The sequence below is a fragment of the Glycine soja genome, chromosome 11 (assembly GCF_004193775.1).
Source record: "Glycine soja cultivar W05 chromosome 11, ASM419377v2, whole genome shotgun sequence".
NCBI lineage: Eukaryota > Viridiplantae > Streptophyta > Magnoliopsida > Fabales > Fabaceae > Glycine > Glycine soja.
In genome coordinates this window covers 605860-630150 of record NC_041012.1, presented here as the reverse complement: position 1 = coordinate 630150, position 24291 = coordinate 605860, and the positions used below count along the sequence as shown (strand labels likewise).

At 33.5% G+C, this 24291-nt stretch overlaps 4 protein-coding genes across 10 annotated transcripts; 1 reads left to right on the top strand and 3 right to left on the bottom strand.

Annotated features, from left to right (window-relative positions):
- Positions 1–94: 94 nt before the first annotated feature.
- On the bottom strand, positions 95–2622 carry LOC114373962. Its single transcript, XM_028331542.1, has 4 exons — positions 2391–2622; positions 2001–2246; positions 1304–1519; positions 95–659 (listed from the first exon to the last, which is right to left on the bottom strand). Exons 1-4 carry the CDS (start codon positions 2391–2393, stop codon positions 429–431), a joined length of 696 nt encoding a protein of 231 aa, XP_028187343.1. The 5' UTR covers positions 2394–2622; the 3' UTR covers positions 95–428.
- A 3927-nt stretch (positions 2623–6549) lies between these two features.
- Positions 6550–9383, top strand: LOC114374206 (pentatricopeptide repeat-containing protein At5g13270, chloroplastic-like). Of its 2 annotated transcripts, XM_028331821.1 has the most exons (2): positions 6550–6667; positions 6826–9383. In XM_028331821.1, the coding sequence occupies exon 2, from the start codon at positions 7015–7017 to the stop codon at positions 9064–9066; it is 2052 nt and encodes a 683-aa protein (XP_028187622.1). In that variant the 5' UTR covers positions 6550–6667; positions 6826–7014; the 3' UTR covers positions 9067–9383. The 2 variants fall into 2 exon arrangements, with proteins under 2 accessions (XP_028187622.1, XP_028187621.1); XM_028331820.1 differs by having other exon boundaries at positions 6584–9383.
- Positions 9384–11162: 1779 nt separating this feature from the next.
- On the bottom strand, positions 11163–13427 carry LOC114374650. Its single transcript, XM_028332316.1, has 5 exons — positions 13271–13427; positions 12917–13034; positions 12184–12277; positions 11618–11698; positions 11163–11516 (listed from the first exon to the last, which is right to left on the bottom strand). Exons 1-5 carry the CDS (start codon positions 13302–13304, stop codon positions 11379–11381), a joined length of 465 nt encoding a protein of 154 aa, XP_028188117.1. The 5' UTR covers positions 13305–13427; the 3' UTR covers positions 11163–11378.
- A 2050-nt stretch (positions 13428–15477) lies between these two features.
- Positions 15478–24258, bottom strand: LOC114376599. Of its 6 annotated transcripts, none has more exons than XM_028334779.1 (12): positions 24017–24258; positions 23455–23531; positions 21659–22451; positions 21456–21541; positions 21254–21348; positions 20772–21074; positions 20118–20615; positions 19181–19865; positions 18855–19085; positions 18625–18749; positions 17518–17921; positions 15478–17061 (listed from the first exon to the last, which is right to left on the bottom strand). In XM_028334779.1, exons 3-12 carry the CDS (start codon positions 22400–22402, stop codon positions 15802–15804), a joined length of 4431 nt encoding a protein of 1476 aa, XP_028190580.1. In that variant the 5' UTR covers positions 22403–22451; positions 23455–23531; positions 24017–24258; the 3' UTR covers positions 15478–15801. The 6 variants fall into 6 exon arrangements, with proteins under 6 accessions (XP_028190580.1, XP_028190581.1, XP_028190579.1 ...); XM_028334780.1 differs by having other exon boundaries at positions 21659–22418; XM_028334778.1 differs by having other exon boundaries at positions 23455–23524.
- Positions 24259–24291: the final 33 nt, after the last annotated feature.

Sequence of the window (24291 nt, the reverse complement as noted above, 5' to 3'; positions counted from 1 at the left end):
AAGCCAAACACATTCTGCAATATAAACCACTCACAACCGCTCAAGAATTCAACACCGCACTTTCAAGTCTTTCAAAGGGCACACACAATGGACATATACCAAACCAAGTGGAATATTTTAATAATCATGATAAAGACTTTTATTGTGTAAAATACAACAACTTTCTACAAGCCACTTTGTACATTGCGCATCTGATACCAATACGTATGATTTTACTGCTATTCTTACACCTACTATACAAGATAGTGAACCATTTCCCTACACCGGCCTCAGTGAACAGTGGCTCAGGTATTGTAACTTTTACAAGGCATATCTTGCCACTTAGGGAAGTGGCACTGGAAACAACTGTTGTATCTTTCAGGGTATAATTATGGTTTGGTAAGTCACCTAAACCCATAAAACTACCATTAATACTTAATTTTGTAACATTAGTATTCTATAATAAGGGCACCCCCCATTGGAGCTCTATGTGGGACTCCCTTTCTCCTCTTAGCAGTCCTGTAATTTACCACTGTTGGCGGTGGTGTTGAGGGTGTGAAGCTCTGGATTTTGTTTCTTCCACTTTCATTGCTAATGCCATTTATTGATTCTTCACCATTGGACCCCTCTGTCTCAGCTAACATTTTCTTCTTCCGGAACTTCTTGGAGGTTCCAACTATCTGAGGAAAATAAAAATTTGATGACTTTCTATTCATATGTTTATAGTCAGTCATTTTTCTTTTGTTACTTTTTCAAGGGAAACAGAAAAGGTACGCGTAGATGTTTTGGTACTTTACATAAGAAAATTCCAAAAAATAAAGTAGGGGATAGTAATAGTACAAGTTTTCTTAAAACTAGGTCAAATTTAATTGGATTGCTACTTTAAAAAACTAATTGAGCGATGATATTTGGACATCTTCATTAACTTCTCTTATTTTCTTATATTTCTCATCTTGTCACATGACATCATTAAGACATTAACCATATAATTATTTATCATTTTTCTTGTAAACACTTATTGGTGTACAAACATCTTTTCCAAAGTAGTATTTTTAATTATTATTTTCAATAAATTATTAGTGAGCGATAAGACTGAAGTGTCGCCACTAAGGATGGTCTTTGAAAGTAAATTCACCGTGATTTACAATAAGCAACATGACGGAACATAATCTAAAGATTAGTTTGAACTTTGAAATTCTATTTTAATGCTGCAAGATAGAAAGTTTGAAGGGACGAAACAACTGCATAATGGTTATGCATAAACACAGAAATGCACCAGAAAGAAAAAAAAAAAGGCAGATAAAGCAACTATATATATATATACCTTACAACCAAGGGAACAGAAGCTGAATGAATCAAGAAGGTTGCGCTCACAAACTTGGCAGGTGTTGGTGACTCCTTTGCCAGGCCTAGGTTGAGGCCTTTCATTCAAGAACACAATCTTGGCACTGTTTATAATGTAAGTTTGGACCCCTGCTATGTCCAGAAATTTTTGTATCTCTGACACCCTTATCACATCATGGTATGAAGATCTTCTTATCTTCGAAAAAATAATAAAGAGTTGGAAAAATAGATGAACAACCCATCAGAGATTATATCAATATTATTTAGTTAAAATAAGGTACCACAATGTTAATTAAAATAATAAACAATCTATGTCAATAGGATGAACCAATGGACATTTATTTAAATAGGACAATAATCAATTATTCAGTGGAAGAAAATTCAAAGTGCAAAACTTTAACTGGCCATCCATAGTTGACTTCGGAATTGATAATTCGGCATTGAAAGACACGTGTAACCGATAAAACCAATACAAGAGAAAAATATTTTTAGGATCAATCAAAAAGGGTTGGATCCTAACAAAGTAACAATGTAGGGAAGTTACACAGTCAGATTACAGGCATCCAAATCCTTGAGTTTTGGCTTTTGGGGGATTCAAATCCCTACAGAATTGCATCATATTGAGTTATGCATAGATCCCACAGAGACAATTAAATCATTAGTAACTAAGCTTTTACCTGAATAGCTCTGTGTTCTCTGTGGGAAGCAAGACAGGCAGAGCAAAGGGCTCCATTCATACAATCTAAGCAATACATATTGCATTCACTTTTGTGGGAATCTGCATGGACTTTGCATTGAACAAAAAAGCTTGTTTGGAGAAGTGGCCTAAGCCATGGTGGCCACTTGTTTTCTTCTTCAATCTTTCCAATATCATCATCATCTTCATTGAGACCTCTCACCCCAATTGCACCTCCTCCACCCCCCTAATTCCATATAATAATAATATAATCAATAACAGAGAATAATTAATAAGAAAAAATTGAAAAAAAAGAGAGTAGAAAGAGAAATGCACACGTGTGGCATATGTGAGAGGAGTTACATTGATTGTTAGTACTAATAATACTAACCATGATTCTTGTTGATGTACTTTTGGGTTTGATTTCTCTTATGGTAGGGGGTTATTGATCCTCTTTATGATAACAGGCAGAAACAAAAAAGAGAAAAAGAAAATTTTCTCAATATGCTATGATATGCTACTCTCTTGGAAGAGAGGAGAGAGAAGGGAAAAGGTTTGGAAGTATAATAATAGGAATGGAGCTATAAGTTTGTAGTGGTGGGTGGCCGATGATGAAAGGAGAAAGTAAAGGTAGTGTTTATTATTTTGGCTTTCTTCAAAGTCTACATCCAAACCTCACTCCGAACCCAAACCAGGAACCATCAGCATACCTTTTTCACAAGGAACAATCGATGGGGCTGTTGTGACAATCTTCTGTTTTTCTTTATTTATCATTTTTTCCGGTGTATTCTTAAAAAAAAAATATGACCTAAGTTATTTAATTACATTAAATTACATTAATTTTAATCAAATTTTTTTAATTTATTATTCATTAAAATTTAATATTAAAAATAAAAAAGAGTTATTGAAACTAATCCTTCAATTAAATGAAGAATATTTTAAAGATAATAATATTAAATAAGATAAAATTAATTAAAAATTTCTTATATTTAAGATCAGAGAAAAAAATATTTTTTTACACTTGAGACCAGAGTAGGTATACATTACTTTTTGTTTAGGTTATGTTCAATAAAATATTTAAGTTAATTTTTAACTTTTTATTAATTGAAAAATTTATTTGATTGTTTAATAAATAAGTTTTTTTATTAACTTTTTAGTAATTTTTAATATTTTTTAAATCGTTAGCTTCTAGTTTTTTATATTTTTCTTTTTTATCTCTAATATATTTATCAAAATTCATGTTTACCTTTTTTAACTAAATCATGATTTTATTATTTTTCAATCATTTTATATTTTTTAGTCACTTCAATAACTAGTTTTATTGAATACTCATAATTAATAAGTTAATTTTTTCAACTTTCAGCTAGTAACTTTCAACTTTTGATTAATTTTTCAATTTCTAACAAATTTTTCAGCTTAATGTTATCTTATATTCAAAATTGTTTATGATTATGGATGCTTTTGATAATTTATAAAATCATGTAACCAAAATATGGTCTACGTTTATGAATTTTTTTTAATAAAACTAGTTTCATTGTGAAGTTCAAATAAATAGATTAAGAAATTGTGCACAAATTCTTGATAGATAGGTAGTGATGATGTACTATTGCTCTATTTTGGTTGGTAAAAAAAAAAGGATTGAAGTTGAACACTGTAAATTAAGATTGAAAACAGTTTCTGTTTACATGATTGACAATTGGAAGGTTGAGATGTAGACATGTGGGGCTATGGTAAAATTAGTCAGCATTTATTATTTAATGGAATGGAATATATATGAAAATGGATGGCCTTGATGGTGGGTTGTTAACAGGGTGCGTGGAGCCTCACTTTTCCATTCCAGCTACCATTTTTTGTAGAAGCCTCCACATGATACATCCCTATTACCTGGTAGGCTGGTACACTAATAATTTCTAGGAATGCTTTTCCTTTTAAATTTAGAAAAACGTTTTTTACAATTTTTTAAAAATATTTTCAATTAAATTTCAGGTGAATCTAGGTTATCCTGCATTTGTTAATGGTCTGATTATACTAACAGCTATTTCATCATGTGTTATGGAACATTTTAAATTGTGATAAAGAGCATAGGTTAGTCCGCTTTGGAGTATAACTAGATTTGTGAAAATATAAAGAAAACGAATCTTTTAATACAAGAAGATTTAAATTTATAGTTTATACGTAAATTTATTCAAAATCTTTCAACATCACAATGTAGGTTGAGAAGTAATTAAAAATTTAGTATAAACTCTTGTATTTTTCATGGGTGTGAGTTTAAATTCCTTTGATGTCATTTTCTCTGTTTGATAAGCAAGCTCCACCTTGCTAAAGATATTTTTTTTAACGTATATGACCTAGTTAAATAGTTACAATTAAATAAAACTGCTTATAGTTGGGTGGTGCAAATTTTCCAAAATATAACAACATCTTCATCCCTACTCCGATTTGAGGTAGCATAATAACAAAAGGACAAAATAAAATAAAGAAAAGTGGAAGCATAGAAGGAGAAGAAAAGGTGCAGAATTAAACTAGATGAAAAAATAAAAACCAAACATGTATGTAAAAAAAAAAGATCACTTTAAATAATTTTAAAATTGAAACATGGAGATAGAAATAAGATTTATAATCTGACGATAAAGATTATGATAATATAAAATAAGATTAAGTTGGAACTGATTAAGACAGTAAGATAGTTTAATTAAAAAAAATATCTATTTTCAAACGAGGCTTCTTAAAATTTATTTTGATTTTTAAAAAATAAAGCAGAAGCAGAAAAGTTAATGATGTCTAATACTACTATCATATGCTAAGGGGGCAAATAGATGGATTTGCATTAAAATAGAGAAGTTTGGCCCAATCTTATGGACATGAGTCTAATCCTCTTAATAGCTTATTTGTAAACTCTTACAGAATTCATTTATAAATATTTTAAGATTTCAAATGTAATAATAGAACGAGAAATTTAAAGTTTTGAAATAGTTAAAATATCACAACACTCAGAACATTAGAAGGTGCATACAAATGATGCAATGGAATAGTTAACTCGTAGAAGTATCAAGTATGTGAATTAATTTTTGTAGGCGTGCTTAACTTGTAAGAATTCTAAAAGCTTGCAATGTTGCTAGCTATGCTGGCGATAAAAGGTAGAAAGCTAGCTACTACTAAATGAAAAAAAATAAAAAATTGCTTGGTTTATCAAAGTGTGTTAAAAAGAAAATACACGCCTCATCCCACTATTGTACAAAGCTTATTAGCTTAGTTGCTTTCACCTATTGGGGTTGAAGAAGTACTTACTATATGAACTCAAACATTTGAGGATGTGCCACGAGTATCAATACACCATTGCCTCCAAAATCTTATACATGAATTACTCTCAGCACTGTTTCTGGCAGGTATATACATACGGGCATTATCGGTATTTAATTTCATACTATGATTTTTAAAAATTAATAAATTAAATTCTCACTTTCTAAACTTTTTAAAATTTTGATTTTTATTTCTTAAATGAGATGTAGATTAAAGTCCCTGCTGTGAAAGGTTCCTAAGTTTGTTCTTGTGTTTGATTTGGGAAGAACACGAGTTTGATAGTGCACTCCCAACCAATTTCTGGAGGTTTTTAGCAGCCAAAAAATGACTTTTATGAGATATTTTCTGGTGACTCTTAGACGCTAGAAAATGAGAAATCCCATTAAATAATTTCAAAGGTCCCATGCAATCATTTAACAATATGCCTGACAGTTGTGATGAATAGGAATGACAATAGTTAAAGGTATCCGCCCACGTATTTAGTTTTAAAAAAAATGCGTGTATTTAGTCTCAAATTTGTACAAATAGTAATCTTAATTTTTATTTATGTATCCGTCAAATACCTATATATTTATACTTATTCTTCCGATCTTTACTTTATGTATAAAGTTAATAAATAAATAAAATATATTAATCAACAAATTACTATACAAATTAAAAACATAACATTAAACAAATATAACAGAATTTATTAAAACTTAAGTCATAAATAAATAATATTATAAAATAATCATCCAATATAATAATTTTTTAAATTAATGTTTTAATCGTTTAACAAATTTTTTAATTAAACTTATTCTCTAAAACCTATTAGGAAAGTCATAAATTTATATATAAAAGTAAATAATTCTTCAATATTTTTAAATAGAGTAAAATAAATATAATATAATACATGTTAAATTTAATGTCATCTTTTTGCACAAAAATAACATTTGGAATTTATAAGTGAATCCAAAATCATAATGTTATTTGAAAGTATATAGATAATATTAGTCTCAAAATAAAAGTGTTAACATAAAATTTAAAAATTAAAATCATGGTTGTATTTCACCATCTCAATATAAAAGTGTTTATATGAAATAAAATTAATATAACACATCTTTAGTTCAATAATCTCAATTACAACATTAATACTTGAATTGGAAAATAAGAATGGTGAAAAATTGTAAGTAAATACTGGTCCTCGTCCCAAGCATATAATTATCCTTGCTACTTTATATATTTTTGGGGGTGACCGATAAAAATTAGAATGAGCTTGACGTATCAACATTTTGTTTAAGGCACTTAACCCTTATGGACGGTAGTCGGTAGAAATAAAAAAGGGCCCAAAAGAGAAAGAAAAGTCCAAAGCGGGCGCTGCAGAATCAGGTTTGTTCTTTCCCCTCTTTCTAGATTGAGATCTCAGGTTTCCTTTACTGAAGTTCTGTTTCATGTATGTATGATTCAATCACACTTCCCAAGGCTTATCCAACCCCTCCTTCTCTTGTTCCATCTGACCAAACTAAATGTCTTCAATAACTTGTCAGTGCTCTTGGCTGCTTTCCAATGATGCCAGACATGCCAATTTTGCTCAAATCCCTTCATGGGTCTCTTTGAAAAGCACTCATTCTTCATTCAGGACCCATCAAAATCAACAAGGCCAAGTTGAAAACTTGCATTTGATTTCTTTAGCCAAACAGGGGAAGCTTAGACAAGTGCACGAATTCATTAGAAACATGGACATAGCCGGGATTTCCATTAATCCCCGATCATACGAATACCTCTTTAAAATGTGTGGAACATTGGGTGCATTGTCTGATGGAAAATTGTTTCATAATAGACTGCAGAGAATGGCCAATAGCAATAAGTTCATTGATAATTGCATCCTTCAAATGTATTGCGACTGTAAGAGTTTCACAGCTGCAGAGAGATTCTTTGATAAAATAGTTGATCGGGATTTGTCCTCTTGGGCCACCATTATATCTGCTTACACTGAGGAAGGACGTATAGACGAAGCTGTTGGATTGTTCTTGCGTATGCTGGATTTGGGGATTATACCAAACTTCTCTATCTTCAGTACTCTTATAATGTCATTTGCAGATCCTTCAATGTTAGACCTTGGCAAACAGATACATTCTCAGCTGATAAGGATTGAGTTTGCTGCTGATATTTCTATTGAGACATTAATCTCCAATATGTATGTAAAGTGTGGGTGGTTGGATGGTGCTGAAGTGGCCACCAATAAGATGACTAGGAAAAGTGCTGTGGCTTGCACTGGGTTGATGGTGGGCTATACTCAAGCTGCAAGGAACAGGGATGCTCTGTTGTTATTTTCCAAGATGATAAGTGAAGGTGTAGAGTTGGATGGGTTTGTTTTTTCAATAATTCTCAAGGCTTGTGCTGCTTTAGGAGACTTATACACTGGAAAGCAAATTCATAGTTACTGTATAAAACTTGGCTTGGAATCCGAGGTCTCCGTTGGTACTCCACTAGTGGATTTTTATGTTAAGTGTGCAAGGTTTGAAGCTGCGCGTCAAGCATTTGAGAGCATACATGAACCAAATGATTTCTCATGGAGTGCTTTAATCGCTGGATATTGCCAAAGTGGTAAATTTGACAGGGCTCTTGAGGTTTTTAAGACAATAAGAAGTAAAGGAGTGTTATTGAATTCATTCATCTATAACAACATTTTCCAAGCATGCTCTGCTGTCTCAGATTTGATTTGCGGTGCTCAAATCCATGCAGATGCAATAAAGAAGGGGCTAGTTGCATACCTCTCTGGGGAGAGTGCTATGATCACTATGTACTCAAAATGCGGCAAAGTGGACTATGCACATCAAGCATTTTTGGCAATAGATAAACCTGATACTGTTGCATGGACTGCAATAATATGTGCTCATGCTTACCATGGCAAAGCTTCTGAAGCTTTAAGGCTTTTTAAAGAGATGCAGGGGTCTGGTGTAAGGCCAAATGTGGTCACTTTCATAGGTTTGTTAAATGCTTGCAGTCATTCAGGTTTAGTTAAAGAGGGAAAGCAGTTTTTGGATTCAATGACTGACAAATATGGTGTGAACCCAACAATTGATCATTACAATTGCATGATTGATATATACTCTCGTGCTGGACTGCTGCTGGAGGCTCTTGAGGTGATAAGGAGTATGCCATTTGAGCCTGATGTTATGAGTTGGAAGAGTTTATTAGGAGGATGTTGGAGCCGGCGGAATCTTGAGATTGGGATGATTGCTGCTGACAACATCTTTCGCCTGGACCCACTAGACTCTGCTACTTATGTGATCATGTTCAACTTGTATGCTTTGGCTGGGAAGTGGGATGAAGCAGCACAATTTAGAAAGATGATGGCTGAAAGGAACTTGAGGAAGGAAGTCAGTTGCAGCTGGATTATTGTGAAGGGTAAAGTCCACCGTTTTGTGGTAGGTGATAGACACCACCCTCAAACAGAACAAATATACTCAAAATTAAAAGAACTCAATGTTTCTTTCAAAAAGGGTGAGGAGCGCCTTCTCAATGAAGAAAATGCTCTATGTGACTTTACTGAACGAAAAGATCAACTTCTTGATCATAGTGAAAGACTAGCTATAGCCTATGGTCTCATATGCACTGCAGCTGATACCCCCATTATGGTATTCAAAAATACACGATCATGCAAAGACTGCCATGAATTTGCAAAAAGAGTCTCAGTAGTAACTGGTCGTGAATTAGTTGTGAGAGATGGCAACAGGTTTCATCATATTAATTCAGGGGAATGTTCTTGCCGTGATTATTGGTGATCTTAACTTCGTTCTTTTCAAGGCCTCAGCAGCTTGGTTTTCTTAATGCTGCCTCAGTTACAGTGTTGAATCATCTATAATTCTATATATATACACAATTGGATATGCAGACCTTTTGTTGGGTAACTGTATCATAAACCAATGCTTGGTGCGGATCACATTTTTCCATAGTCTTAAATTTCCACTTTGGTCCACATAGCAACTTCACCTCAGTCAGTCTAGTCACTCCCTCCTCTTTCTGGTGCCTTGCAATTTCTACAACTGTGCCCTTTGGTACACAAACTCCTAACCAAAGTTTCCCATTTCTGTGCTTTCAATCTCTAATATCATGAATCTACCTGTGACACTCACACCACTTAGCTTTAATTTACATTTTTAAAACTATACGTTATAAATAAATTGGGTTAGGAATTTTAGTTATAATTTTTATATTTCTGGGATAACTTTTGTTGCGATTATTAGAATAATTAGTAGTCATCGATGATTGATTCAATCAAATTGCTATGAGTGAAACTGGCTTGATTTCCATCGCATTAGTCGTTATCAAGACGACAGAAACTAAATCATTTTTTGGATACAAGATATGAAACGACAGAAAGGAAATATTCACGGAAGTATTATTAATTTATTATCGGATTAAAAATGCAGTAAAAATGAAATGCTGATTTGTATCATATGTTTTTTGTTTGTATTCAGCAAAAAAAAACATATGAAAAAATATAAATATAAAATACAAAAAAATGTTTAAAAGATATTTTTATTCATTTGTAATTATTGTAGTATAATATGTACGTTTTTCATTAAGATTAATCATATAAATTGTCAATTTTCTTTAAAGTTATCATCAAAAATAAATTAATTTAAAAGTAATTGGAATTAATTCACTGTAGATTTTATTTGTTGAAGTAGTCTGTATATTTTTTTCATATTTAACAATAAAATGTGTTAACTCTTTTAACGATACCATTCTTGATAATACAAACAATTACCTGTAATTATCTTAATATTAAAATAATATACATTAAAAATTAAATTGCAAAAAGTTAGGAGTAATGATATTAATGAGAAAAAAAAAACTAAATTCTCTCCCTTGCCAAGTCAGATTTTTTTTTAAGAAAATCAAATTTGATAATTAAACTTTCGCATTCTTTGCCCATAAATTACAATCGAGTCAAAGAAGTCTAGCTCAGTAATTAGTTGAAAAGAGTGCATGATTTTTTTTTATAAATTTTCTGACACTGTCTTTAATTTTAACGAATAAATAAAAATACAATTGAGATGGGCAACATAATGAATATCGTCAATGCACACTGAAATAATCCAGGGATAAAAAATTATACACACCTCTTATAATTCTGTGTCCACTAAACATGTGATAGTCTTTCAATCTTAACTCTAGAATTCAAAGAAAAATTACAATCGTGTATAGATTTCAAAAAAGACCAAAAAAAATTATTGCAAGAATTCTTCTGCGCTCGCTCAAGCCATTGGTGGTTCCAAAGGTTTCAATTTTTCATACTTTGATCTCTATTTCTAAAATAATGTATGGGAGCTTCTCCTTTACGTGTTTTGCAGGATTGAGTTATCATTGTTTGTGTAATTTATTACAAAAGATGCACATTCATTTTACATTCAAGTGAATGCAATTTATTGACCTATTAACCATAAAAGCAATTGGTGAAAAAAATATCATCTCTTTGAATTATGTTGCCATTAACTATTACCACTACTCTCTATATAAGTATTTTATAAATAAGTTTTAAACATGATATTATTAGTTAAATTAACTGTCTTACCTAAATTCTATGTGTATTTATTTCTTATACAAAGGACTAGAAAAACTATTATATAATTATTATATTTGATTTATTTAATTTATTATTAATATGATGTTAATATGTAGTAATTTTTAAATGTATTTATCATCAAAATTAAAACTCATTTTAAATTTATCACAATAGTGTAATTGTTATCAAAATATTTTTATTATCAAAATTAAAATTCATTTTAAATTCATCCATGCGGCGTAGTTATCAAAATAAGAACCAAGTAACGCATAGTATGATTACATATGCCCCACAATCCAAAGTGCATCATGCACAGAAACAAAAATCATCCATTATTAAAGGAAAAAAATAAATTAGACAGCTTTAAATATTTAGTCCAATCTTAAAAAAGCTATATATTAGTCCCAGCAAGATTTTTATCCTTCAAAGTTCAAACCGCAAAAAAAAAAAAAAAAAAAAAAAACAGATTCCATTTTCAATTCATTATATTTCCCCAATTTAAAACATTATCAAACTGCATGCTTCTCACATGGTTGCTTCCACCTCAGGATCACTTTCTATCTTTGCAGCAGGTACGTTGTTGCCACCTCTCAAACGGGAAGATACATTATCAATGGCAGAATTTAGTTGGCCTATCTTCTCATTCAAGGTCTGCCTGGTCCTCTGCTTTTAAAAATAGTATGACATAATCGTAAGAAGCTCAGCACATTCCAATGACACAGAAAAGTTGAATCTAATTCTAAAGCCAAATGAAGCCTAATTACCTCTAACCCTTCATCGTAATATATTGGTCTTTTGGCCTTACGAAACCCATACTCATCTTCGTTTAGCAGAGATCTTCTGATCTGCATCACAAAATAAAAGTCAACATCCAAACTTAGAAGCATATTAAGAGCCATCAAAATGGGTAGTGACAAAATATATAGACATTTTTCAAGTTTGTCAATAAAAACAAACATTCATGACTGTAACTCACCATCACAGCACATTGATATCATCATCGATAAAGCATATAAATGAAAAATCATTAATTCTTTTCTCTCCTTGGAGAAGCAAACTTAGCCATTGGAGTATGAAACAAATGTCCCACTTGGTAATGAAACAGCAGTGATATATAGTTAACAATGACATATCCATTGTTTAGTAAGTCCTGCCATGACTACAGTTTCTTGTTTAGCAAAAAAAAAAAATTCCAAAAGAAGTTATCTACCAAACAGTTAATGTAATTTTCTGTCCCTTTCTTTTTGAATTGTATGATCAAGTCACCATACATTGTTTCCTGTTAAATTTGCTAGTCTTAATTTTAAAAATTACAAGAAGAAGGAATCACCTGGGGAGCAAAGATATAAGCAAGAGTTCCAAAAACTGCACCACCCAGAAGAAAGCCAGCAACAAAATCGCCACCTCCACCTCCTCTATTATCACTATACAATGGAGACAGTAAATGGAAAGAACAATAAATCTTTGCATAATCTTCTTAAACAAGCAACTAATAAGATCAAGTGACGTGCAAATTCCAACCATTTCTCCAAGGACACAGAATTTGAAAGACAATCAGCACCCAAATAATCTAAAAATCATGAAATGAATCAGTGGCCACTATTTTTGCTTCTAATTCATTACATTACAGAGAAAGCAGTTACACACGCCCATTCACCATTTGTTCTAAAATTCATGAAAAACTGAAATCAGAACATACAATACAAGTGGAAAGAAAAATTAAACATCACCATTCTTCACTTGTCATCTTTCATTGACAAAATTTACCATACCAACTGGTCTGAAAGATTCTTCTATGATTTATTTAGCATAAGCTAAGGCTATACGAGATTAAAAAGAAACACCAAGTTGTGCACAATTGCACATACCACATATAAAATAGAGATTCCTGAAATTCTATACTTAATGATTCACAGAAAAAAAATACTCCCAACCATGCCACCACAACAACCAAATACGAAGTCTTAAAATTTTAATCTTTTAATGTATAAATAAAAAAGACAAAATCTGGTATAATAAGGAGTCTGGCTAGCAAAAAATAAAGTGAGGTGAAAATGGCATACCGGTATTCTGCACAAATTGAAGAAGTGTGGTTCCTCTTGATCACAAGGCTTGATCTCCTTTGAACACTGAGCTTAGGTCCAACCCGCTTTGTTGACCACAACTCATGAGATCCACCAACTACTCCCAAGATTCATTCAAAACATTGAATTAAAGAATAAATAATCTTAGGTATTATTACATTCCAAGATTCGCTGATGGGAATTAATCATCGGTATATAAATAAATAAAATGTAAATTAACAAAACCAGAAGAAACCCTAAAAATCAAGGGACTAATGTAATGAATGAGATAAAATAAAATGAATTGTTGATTCTACGGAGGCAAAGGGTTAATACAGAGAGGGAGAAATTCACCTGAAACGGAGAACGGAGCGAAACAAGTTGCCATGAGAGAAAATGAGAGAGTGTGTGTGTGTCTGAAGAAATAGAGAAAGAAAGGGTATTGTTATAGGATATAACGATTTACGAGTAGACAACTTGGTTTTATTTCTTTATTATTGTCTTTCTAATAATCACTGTTCATCACCACAATTTTATGTGTTCATTTATCTATCTGCAATTTCATTTGTTCAAATGAAAAAACAAAAATCCAACTTAAATGAATTTTCATATCAGGATAGATATCTAAAACTAAAAATTTTACTCTTCAACTGTTCTGATAAATATGAAACTAATGTTTTGGGAAGATTATGAATAATAATTTTTTTAGGGGAATAATAAATATATTTAATTTCATCTCATTATAAAAAAATAAATATAAACTTAATTATGAAAAAAATAATCATTTTATTATTTTTTCTGATTTATTATTATTATTATTATTTTCATTTCATTTACAAAATATATCTTTTACTACCAAAATATTATTGATAAGAGTAGAATTAGATTTGGATATCTTTAATAAGGTGTTAAATTCAATTATTGTGAATAAAAAAATATGATTGAGAGACTATAGTAAATGTGATCAATCGGTTTGTTAAGGGAAATTAATAAATTAATTATTTATAAAACTAATGAATATTTTATACCAAATAACAATAACAAAAGAAAATCTTCGATAATAATTTCTTTCAAGATATAAAAAGTATTAAAGTGAATTTTTTAATAATAATTTTGTTTATTATTCTATGTAGGAAAGTGACATCTTAACCTTTGAAAAAAAATGAAATCAGGTAGGAAGAAACAATGAAAAGTGATAGGCACTAGATGAAGAAACCTATAGGCCAGAAGCCATTCCTGGGATGCACACCAAATATTTAGGGATTCTTAAAACATTTTTTTTTTACTCTTTTTAACATTGTTATTGGAGATCAAGATTATTCTCTTGCATTTTCTTGGAAGTCATGAACAACTATATCCCTTTTCTACTTCAAGATTAATATAAGTTTTGTTCTTAAAAAATTGAGACCTAATTATTTCCTTCTCTTTTATTTCATTGGTTGCCATTTGGTTGCAAAAGGGTTCTTTGTTAATATAAAGCCAATTGAAACAGCATATTTATAATTGTCTATTCATTCTAATAAGTGGTAAAATAACAAGAATCAATACAAAAAGTTGTCAATATTATGTGAGTATATAATCAAGATTAAATAAATTGAAAGTATTTTTTTATAGTCAGAATTAAGTTTCTCTAAATATTAAAGTAATATAATGTACATTTTACCTTGATAAAATGAGAAAAATCAAGTGAACCTCATACCAAATGAAAGATAAATAAATGAGCAAAAAAAGTGATTATTTCCTTAAAACTTAAGTTTTCCCTTCTTTTGAGGAGAGAAAACTTATTAAGTACATGTTTATCATCACTTCATTTAAGTCTGCTCTTAAGCAAAATAAGTGTAAATTCTAAGCTTGTTTATCACTAAATTCATCACGACTTACGAGGGAATACATAATTATTATTTAACTACATAAAATGAATTACTTCTAGTTTTATTTCTATATGCAAAATTTGGTTGATGTTTATCAATTACCGTTTTCCCTAGTCATATTAAAGGATACACATGCAGAAAAATATAGCAATTAAAGGCAGATCAATTAGGAACAATAAAACTTTTTGAATTGTTACTGCTGTTACAAAAATGATAATTGATCTTACTTTTTCATGTACTATTATTACAGCGTAAATAATCTTTCTCTCTCTTTTTCTTTTGTTCTTTTTTTTTACCCAAGAATACTGGTATTATTCATCCAAAGAAGAATCAATTGATGGGGGACTTCCTCAAACCAGTACATGTCAAAATAAGTAAATGCTAGAGAAGCTAAAGAGTGAGTTACAGAATTCCCACCTCTTTTGTTGCAACGGTGGTGGTTTAAATTTCAACTCAACGCGGTGTTTAATGCATATGCCAGTATGCCACAAATCGCATTGCAGAAAAACAAAACAGCAGCATTACAACACTGGCATTGTCATTCAGATTAGTCCTTCGTAATCATCGAGAGGAACAAACCACACACCAAAATCATTAAGTTCACTTTCAGCAACAGGAGTTTCATTTTCCGTATAGAACTTGTTCAATAATTAAGCGCTTACCAAGAATAACGATGAAAAAAAGACAGAATGGAGCCAGGAACAGAGGAAACCCTGCCATAAAAATAGTCACCCGCAAGTTCCTTGTAACATCTGAAATTATGCCGGCTTCAATTCTCTCTATATATACAAACAGCCGTTAACTATGCATTCTGAACAAAAAAAAACTAACATAAAAACATGTATGTAACAAAGGATTAAAAAAAAAACTTATTGACTCTTGTTGAGGACAATGGCTCCTTTCTGTAGGGAGAGAGGCTGGAAGATTATATCTATCTATCATACAGGCTGGGCCATCAGGAACAAGATAAGATAATTTACATGATTGGAAGCAACACATAAGCAGCCAGCAGATTTATTTTCTCCCAAAAAGGAAAAACGGGTTGTTCACACGCTGCCCATCAGGCAAAAGCTCTGCAGCGTTTGTGTGTTCCTTGTTTGGAGATGGAAAGGACAGAGAGAGGGAAAGAGATGCAGCGACACCTTCATCCTCCTGCCTGTCTCCCAAGTTATCAGGGTGGTTATTTTGCCTGTCTACTGCCCCAACTAAGAAAGGCAGCATACCCTTAGGCGCAGCTGGTGGTGGTTTTGTTTTTCCCCCTAAGGCAAGCTCTAGATTGGGAATCCCATCTTGAAATCCTTCATCATACTCACCAACCCCTTTGGTTGACATACTATCCATCACTGATAGTGAGTTGGTAATATTCAGTGTGCCAACTGGAAAGAAGGTTCTTTCCAGGGTTCCCAAGTCCTCCTGGATGATTTTCTCATCACAAGCTTCCTCACATCCTTTGTCCTCAACTGAAGAACAGGAGCCAAGATCATTTCCAAGAGATGTAAAACTGTCATTAAAAGAGTCTCTACCTCCAGAACCATAAATCCCACCGAAAATTGTCTTTAGCTTCTTGCCAGAACTTTCTCTGTCTTCTAACTTGGCATTTCCCTCATTCCAAGGTATTTTCTGACAACTGATACCAGAACCCTGCATAATTGTGTCAGAAAGATCTACATGCTGAACTTTATCATAAGGTAGCGCGCAGTTGATCCCTTCTTCACTTGGGTCTTCATGAAAAGTTGCCTCCAAGTCAATATAGTGATCAGCTTTCTGTTTCCTCTTAAGCCATTGCCAATCTTCCTCAACGTCCATTTTTTCTGAAGTTTTATCCTCACATATATTGGTTACAGCACCTGTTTCTTGATCTTCAAGTGTTGCCTCCAAGTCAATATAATGATCATCTTTCTGTTTCCTCTTGGGCCTTTGCTGATCTTCATCAACAACAATTGTTACTGAATTTTGATCCCTACTAAAATTGCTTGCAGCAACTGTTTCTTGATTTTCAATATTTGCCTCCAAATCAATATACGGACAATCCTCTTCTTGTTTCTTCTTAGGCCTCTGCTGGTCTTCATCACTGTTCATTTTCTCTGAAATTTTATCTTTATCAATATTGCTTGCAGCACCTTTTTCAGAAGGAAACAAAGACACAGTGTTCTCTTGCTTGACAGAAATATCAGAATCAGTTTTTGTTTCCACAATCCTACTAGTTGCACTCCTTCCCATTGCTTCAGGAGGTTTAGACTCTCTGCACTGTTCTTGTTCAAGTACACTAACTTTCTGCATAAAGAAAGAACATCTTTCAACAAACTGAGATGATTGGCATTAAAGATAACAACTACTCTTCACAAAATGGGTTTTTAAATAATGATCTCAAGGTAGGTTAGGTTCAGTTCACAGCATAGCTTACAACCAACAAGATGTTAGACACATAAAAGGGAATTCACTCAAGGGATTTCATCCGACACACACATACAGAAATATATTATATTCTTATCACTGCTGCCATGCTTTTGCCATAAGACACAACACCATGTGCTATATTTTTTATGGTGTTTTTTTTGGCTTGCTTCCATAGGCCATAAACAGCATTGCTTCAAACTTACTTAGTATGAGAGAACATGACCAGATCATAATGTTGACATCACATATGCATGAAAATAGATTTTTATCCATTGAAAAAGAAAAAACTTTTTGGTCTATCAAATTTTATGTATTTAAGGATAAAAACATTACCAGGGATGAACCAGTGGAGTTCATTTCTTGACATAACAGAGTACTGCTTGTTGGAACCCTTGATGTAGATTTTGAGTCAATCCTACTATCTAGCTTCTCTAAGCTTACTTGTGAACCCAAATGTGTCTGGTCATTGACATCAACATTCCTACTTCCAGTAGTCTGATGTTGGTCTATGGAAGTGGATGGGAGAAGTGCATTGCATGCTTTATCACAATCACTTGATTCTTCATCCTTGCACTGTGGCGAACAATGTGTTTCAGGCATAGTCAAAACAGCAGTTGAGGATTTCTCCTCAACTGGCATTACATTCAAACTGGGAATACTAATCTTTTTTGCAGAATCTGAATGATTGATCCTCCTCCCCCTAAATACGCCCCATAAGAAAAACAACATATTCCAGCCTGCCAAAAAATAGGATCATTAGCAGTCTAAACGTGTTAAAAAGTGAATTTAAGAAAATTATTCTTTGAGAAGTCATTGGCAAAAACAACAATGCTAGAGTCACCACCCCTACTTCCTATTAGCAACTAAGAGACAAGATGGAAGGATCTAATACCAAGTGAGGACCAACTCTCCCAAAAACTCAAGTTATTAGAAAAAAGCTCAAGAATGATTTATATCTAACACCCACTAATGATCAAAAGGGGAACCAAAGATTGACCGAAATTTAGAAATAGTGACACACTAATGCCTACTGAAAGCACGGTCAAATTATTGCTTTTGACGTAGTCCAAATTCAATATAAGAACATTCTTATTTTTTGCAACCTAATGCATTTTATTGATACTAATCTTATTCAGGATTCTGATATCATATAAAGCAACATTGAATCCTAAATAAATGGGATCACCACTCAGGCAAATGACAAGCAATAATTTACCAAAAAAAAAAAATACACATAAGGTGCACTCAAGAACAGAAGAATGTTCCTCTTTGTAGAAAATTCTGAAACAATCTTTCCCCAAGACATTTCAAAATTGCACATGAAATAATTTCAGCAGTCCATGAACACTAATCAAGGCACAAACCCCAACCGCACAAGTATTTTCCACAAGTTGCTTACAATGTTAGATTGTTTGACAAAAGTATGGAATAATTCCTTACGCTGTGAATTTTCAGGAAGCTGGTTGGAAGGGAATATCAGCAGCTCGACACCATCAAAATCTCCTTTAAGTGCTAAATCATTTCTAATCATGTGATCCAATAGACCCTTGTAGTGTCTCTCATAACTGTGACAGAACATAACTAAAAGGTTAATTCTTACAACAAAGAAAAATGAATTTTTTGCATTTCATGGTCTACTGTCAATATAAGAATAATATCCATCTGCTTGCCTTTCAACATCCCTGGCAAAGAAGTAAAGAGCAATATTATCATCACTAACACCACCATGATGAAATTGTGAAGGCCACATGCTCAAGCGAGAAATTTCACTGAGGGAAACTTTGGGTAGAAACTTGTTCACTACCCCAAGAACCTTAGGAGAAGCACAAGAGGATAGATGTGCCTGAAGTCCAGTATATATATCAGGAGGCTTTCCATTTCTATGCACTTCAAAGACACCCCTGCAAGCAAACAACAAAGCTCATGTACAACACACTTTATTGCAAAGCATGACAATTAAAGCAGCAAGAGCAATCCAAAACAAAATGTTTCATACTGCCAGGTGTATTCATATTCAGGAAAGGCCAACATCTTCAAAGGAACACTTGACATTGTCAAAGCTTTATTAGACAAGTCTCTCACTACAGGCTTTCCAGTTGCAAGACCAATGGAATCTGACTTTCCTGGTTGGGACCGGAAGTCAGTTGGACAAGAGTTAAGTTGCTTCAAACCATTGGCAGATGAACATTTGGAAGAATCTGAGGTAGAATTCTCAAGGATTTCTCGTTCTTGGGTTTCATCAGCAGATATGCTATTCTTCAGTGTGCTGGAAACCAAAACTTGGTCTCTTGAAGTCACTTCGCAATTCAACTCTGTGCCTGCGGTAGAAACCTCGTCAGTTTGATTAGATACTTCTTTCTTCTTGTAAATTTCAGGCCTTCTAAGTAAAGCAGCCTGGATTGCAGCTTTCAATGTATTGTCTTTATGCATCTCCTCTTTTGAACTACTCGAGGCAGTGACAGATATTTCAGCACCAGATTCCTGTGTAGAAACAGCTGTACAACATTCCAAAGCATGGCCGAATTCCTTACATTTTTGGCAGAATTGGTTTTTTGAAGTCGGAACAGCTGGCCTTCCACGATCACTAGAACTATTTCTGCTTTTCTCAACCTGATTTGCTGTCTCTCGTGATCGAGGCAGCACATCCTGTTGAGTTTCATCAACACGGGTTGATGTTCTCTCTGTAAATTTCAAAGAAAAATTAAATAAGAAACAGTACTTGAAGTTGAAGATAGCATAGTTTGAAACACAAAATCTACTGGTGAAAGAATGATGCCCCAGCTGAAACTAAAACAAGGGCAAATAACATAGATGATGGCTTTATGAAACCGAAACTAAAGTATCAAGTGCAGCAAATTAACCCTCCCCCATCCCCCTCCCCAAAAGAAAATAAAAGGTAAGCAGGAATAATATGTTTCTAATTGAGATCGCACCTGAACTAACTTGAGGCTCCAAACTTTTCCGGCTTATATTACTCATTGACCTTGATAATGCACTTGATTTTCCATCCTGGTTAACCTTCAATTCTCGATTGTTGTTCATTGCTGAAGCTTTGTTGCTTTCAGCATGAGGTGTAAGCTTTTGATCACCCTTAGGAGATGAAACAACTGAACTAGCCACAGGACGATCAATCCTAGATGGAAATTTCCTGTCAAATGCACCTGATTCTTTTAGATGTCTAGATCCTTTCAAATCCTGAGTAGTTGCAGACTTTGGCGAAAGCATTTTCACTTTTGATTCAGTTGCATTTGATCGCCCCAAACTTGAGGATTTGAATAATGTTGATTTTCCAGTCACCCGAGCAGGCATCTCCATGTTCTTTGAAGTATGTTCATTACCCCCTTTTTGTTTTTGGGGAACAACTTCATCAACAAGTTTGACTCTTGGCTTGGAATTTAAGTTGTTGAATGAATTAGACTTCAACAGCATACCTATCCATAAGAACAAAAATTGAATTTGGAATAAATAAAACCCTAGGATACATGATACAATATCATTATGGAACCCAGTTGCTCAAAAGACCTTAAGACCCACAGAAAATATAGAAAGTTGCAGTGAAGCACAACAGATGAAAAATAAATCCATACCTTTTGGATTTTGACCCCGGGAACCAATGGAAGGAGAGCGAGCAATCTCTGTGTCATAACAACCAGAGTGGTTTCGAATAGGCATCAGAAGACCAGGCTTCACTTTTGATTTATCTAAGCTCTTAAATGAAGATTCTCGGGACACTGGAGCTAATCTCTTGGGACTTGATGTCTTTGGTGATCCTGTACTTGATTCAAGAGCTTGTCTTTTTGCTGCTGGAGCTACTTCAATGTTATCAGAGAGTCTTTTGCCAGAAACTTGTGAGGTTGAACTAACTTCAACCATTTTTTTGTCATCAACATCTGAACCACAGAATTTAATTCCATAAATGTCAGCATACAGCCATAGATATAGAAATGGGTGCTTGGATGTTTACTCAACATCAAAGCATGCAAATTCAGTTCGCAGAAGCACAAAGAGTGTAAAATGTCAGACCCCATAATGCCTTTTTTTGTAATATGATATACAACTTCACTCTTACCCAGTCTTTTTTTTTCATTCTCCTCTGCATCTTTGCATTCTTCACATAACCAATCCCCTTCAGGGACTTTCTCGAGCATTTCTCGCATGCAGTAGCTAATTCAAAGACATAATAATGGTAAAATTCATTTTGAACTTTAGAGAAAGGAATTTGCAACAATATAATAGAAAATAAAAATAAGGTCAAACTTTCTTATGCTTACGTGTGCTCTGCACCATCACTGCACCTACTACATATGGCAAGTAGATCCTCACGACCAGCATCTCCACAGATGTCACACACCTTTACCTATTTTCCAGTCAATGAAATCAGAAACAGAACTCACCAGTCACCTCTCATTTTCATCTCAATCAAATTTAGTTTCAGTAAAAAAAAAAAATAACAGAGAAAAGGAAAGATACTCACATCATGTTCCACAACATCTGATTCATCACTCTCGTCTTCAGATTGAGGTTCCTGCTTGCCAGGTGATTTAACCAGCTCTTCAGCTTTCTCACACTGTCCATCTTGAACTGCACATTTAGGATCTTCATTGTTAGCATCACAGACATCAGTATCTGCTTCTGACTTGGGACATACTTTTAGTGAAATCTTGGAAGTACTCTCAATAAGGCCATCCTTAACAGCAATATATTTCTTGCCAGAAACAACAGGTTCCCTCTCTTTGGTCAATGATGAACTAGAATTCTCAATGAAGCATTCTGACAACTTTTCTGGGACATGAGAACATGAATCCCTTTCCACATGCATTATTATTCTCTCTTCATTCCTTTGATGGCTATCGTTCACTAAATTAGCATCACTGGCTCTACTGATGCAAGAAGTGTTGTCATCATGACCTTCTAAATGCTTGGAATCCTGATACTTATTCGGTATGATTTGTCTACTGTCGGCATTTTCAGACAGAGCATCATGACTTGAATTAACACTCTGCATATTACTTGTTTCACTGACAGTGTGCTGTGAGCTTTCACAAGCTCTGCTCCTAAGAGAACATGCATTATCCTCATCCATAGAATTGGCCTCTCCTATGCGACAGTTTTCATCAGAAAACTCTTCAGCCTTTGACCCCATGAGAGCATGGTTAAGATGCATGCAAGATGAACAAGGAGCTGAGCACACATTGCAAGTTCCCGATTCAAGTCTCATATCAGTGTTCTGAATCCTAGATTGTTTGACAAACTTTTTTCAGATTCAGCTGAAAAATAATCAAAACAAAAAAGAAAGATGAAAATTTTGACTCAGACTCTAACTAATGCTTTTCACAGGGTTGAGGATACCCTCCAGTGACAAAGTTTCACTATGTTACGGCATAGGATTAACACGAATGATTTATCATGATTCACAAGCACAGAAGCTGCATCAGGATTTATCTTATCATATTTGTGAAACATATTTTGAAGTTCAGTGACTAGTGTTCATCTTTTTTCTCAAATGTGAGGACATCGTGCAAGTCATGGATTTACTCGGATATGTTGCAAAGTCGCAACATTTTCTCTGAGCACGTATGATGTTTTGGGTCCTTAAAAGGAGTGTATTTGAATATACTGCGATGTCAATCATCCCATAACTTATAGCCAGAGTTTCTTACTCTTACATCTAAATAGGATTCCTTGTTAGGCTTGTGGATTTTAGCTAATAAATTCTTTAGGATACTTCCTTGTCATACATGCTGAGAATGGAGCACTCTCTTGAGCTAATGACTTACATTATTTTTTTCTTGAAATGACTGCTTAAGGGGGAATCCTAATTCTCAATAGCTGTACTTATCTATTAATGAACTCTTCTTTAAACATAAGAAAGATGAAGACCATAACTAAATCCAGAAATATAGTTTTGCCACCATAGAATTTCAATTCAATCAGCCGGTCCTCAATAAGGACAATAGCAAATAAGAAAACAATAAACCAAAAATATATACTAAAGCCAATGCACACACGTGATGCATTCAGATTATATGCATACAATTCTGTTCAAACATGACAGCACCTTCAATCTCTCACTCCTACAGCTTTTGCAGAGTAAAACGCTAAGAAAATTATCTTATGGCAACTTGTCAGGCATAATGTTAATCATATTTGATCTTCCAACCATTCTAGTTTAATAGGTAATAATATTACTCAAATGAGGCAGCTTTTTAACAGTGACAAAATAATAAACGGATTGCAGTAAAAGAAGAAAAGGAACAGCCTGTGAATTACCCTGTTATCTCAGCATGTTCTCGTGAATATTATGATGATGATTGATGACTCATGCCTGAGGTTCTAGAATCTGGAAACTTCTCAATGTCATGAAGAATTTACATCCAAATCACATAAGCAAACATTGCCCCAACTTTTTCAGGAAAAAAAAAAAAGGTTCTAAGCAGGTACCACTCCGTGAAATACTTCTCTCAACCAAGAATCTAACAGAGAATGCAATTTTGCAAATCCTAATTGAAGTGCGCTAAAAGGTCCCCCCCACCCCCAAAAAAAAATTCCTTCAAGTCCCAAAACCCTTTCCAAAGACAAAATCAAACCCTAATCCAACCACACACTGAATTATAGCTTCCCCCTGTCAGAACCAACAAGTACCCAACTGTTCAACTGTTCCAATAAATTCAACTCAACACAGCCAGAACAGTTTCAAACAAAGCAAAAATTAAGAAAGAGCGAAAATCGATTTTAAGGGAATTGAAGGGAAATTAGAATAATCAAATAAAAAACCCTAACTGGTACGAAAAATTCAGGTGAAAACCATGGTGGTTGCATTCCACAGGCTTACCTTGCGTTAGGCAAATTCCGATGAGAAAGAAGAGAGAGCGAAGTGGCCGCCGGTACGACGTCGTGAAATCAATCTGCGTCTTGGAAATACAAGAGTTTAGAGTATCTGTCTGTGACGATCCATAAAATGGAGATTCAAAATGAAGGGTTCCCAGATGAGATGAAGAGCATGCAAATTTCACACACACACAATTCATGCAACAAACTCTCCCTATTTATTATTTATTTATATTCAATAAAATTTATTGCAGCGTTAATTATATAATAAATTTTGTT

What these genes read in the sequence shown, in the direction of transcription:
- LOC114373962 (XM_028331542.1), bottom strand. An exon ending in GAGAACACAGAGCTATTCAG is followed by an intron (nt 1,520 to 2,000) that starts GTAAAAGCTTAG and finishes ATTTTTTCGAAG; the next exon opens with ATAAGAAGATCTTCATACCA. An exon ending in TCTGTTCCCTTGGTTGTAAG is followed by an intron (nt 660 to 1,303) that starts GTATATATATAT and finishes TATTTTCCTCAG; the next exon opens with ATAGTTGGAACCTCCAAGAA.
- LOC114374206 (XM_028331820.1), top strand. Translation starts at nt 6,805, where the DNA reads ATGTCTTCAATAACTTGTCAGTGCTCTTGGCTGCTTTCCAATGATGCC.
- LOC114376599 (XM_028334779.1), bottom strand. Translation starts at nt 22,402, where the DNA reads ATGAGACTTGAATCGGGAACTTGCAATGTGTGCTCAGCTCCTTGTTCA. An exon ending in AGTGATGGTGCAGAGCACAC is followed by an intron (nt 21,349 to 21,455) that starts GTAAGCATAAGA and finishes TCTTTGAATTAG; the next exon opens with CTACTGCATGCGAGAAATGC. An exon ending in GAATATGAATACACCTGGCA is followed by an intron (nt 19,086 to 19,180) that starts GTATGAAACATT and finishes GTTTGCTTGCAG; the next exon opens with GGGTGTCTTTGAAGTGCATA.
- LOC114374650 (XM_028332316.1), bottom strand. Translation starts at nt 13,304, where the DNA reads ATGGCAACTTGTTTCGCTCCGTTCTCCGTTTCAG. An exon ending in TCAATTTGTGCAGAATACCG is followed by an intron (nt 12,278 to 12,916) that starts GTATGCCATTTT and finishes TCCATTGTATAG; the next exon opens with TGATAATAGAGGAGGTGGAG. An exon ending in CTTATATCTTTGCTCCCCAG is followed by an intron (nt 11,699 to 12,183) that starts GTGATTCCTTCT and finishes TTTGTGATGCAG; the next exon opens with ATCAGAAGATCTCTGCTAAA.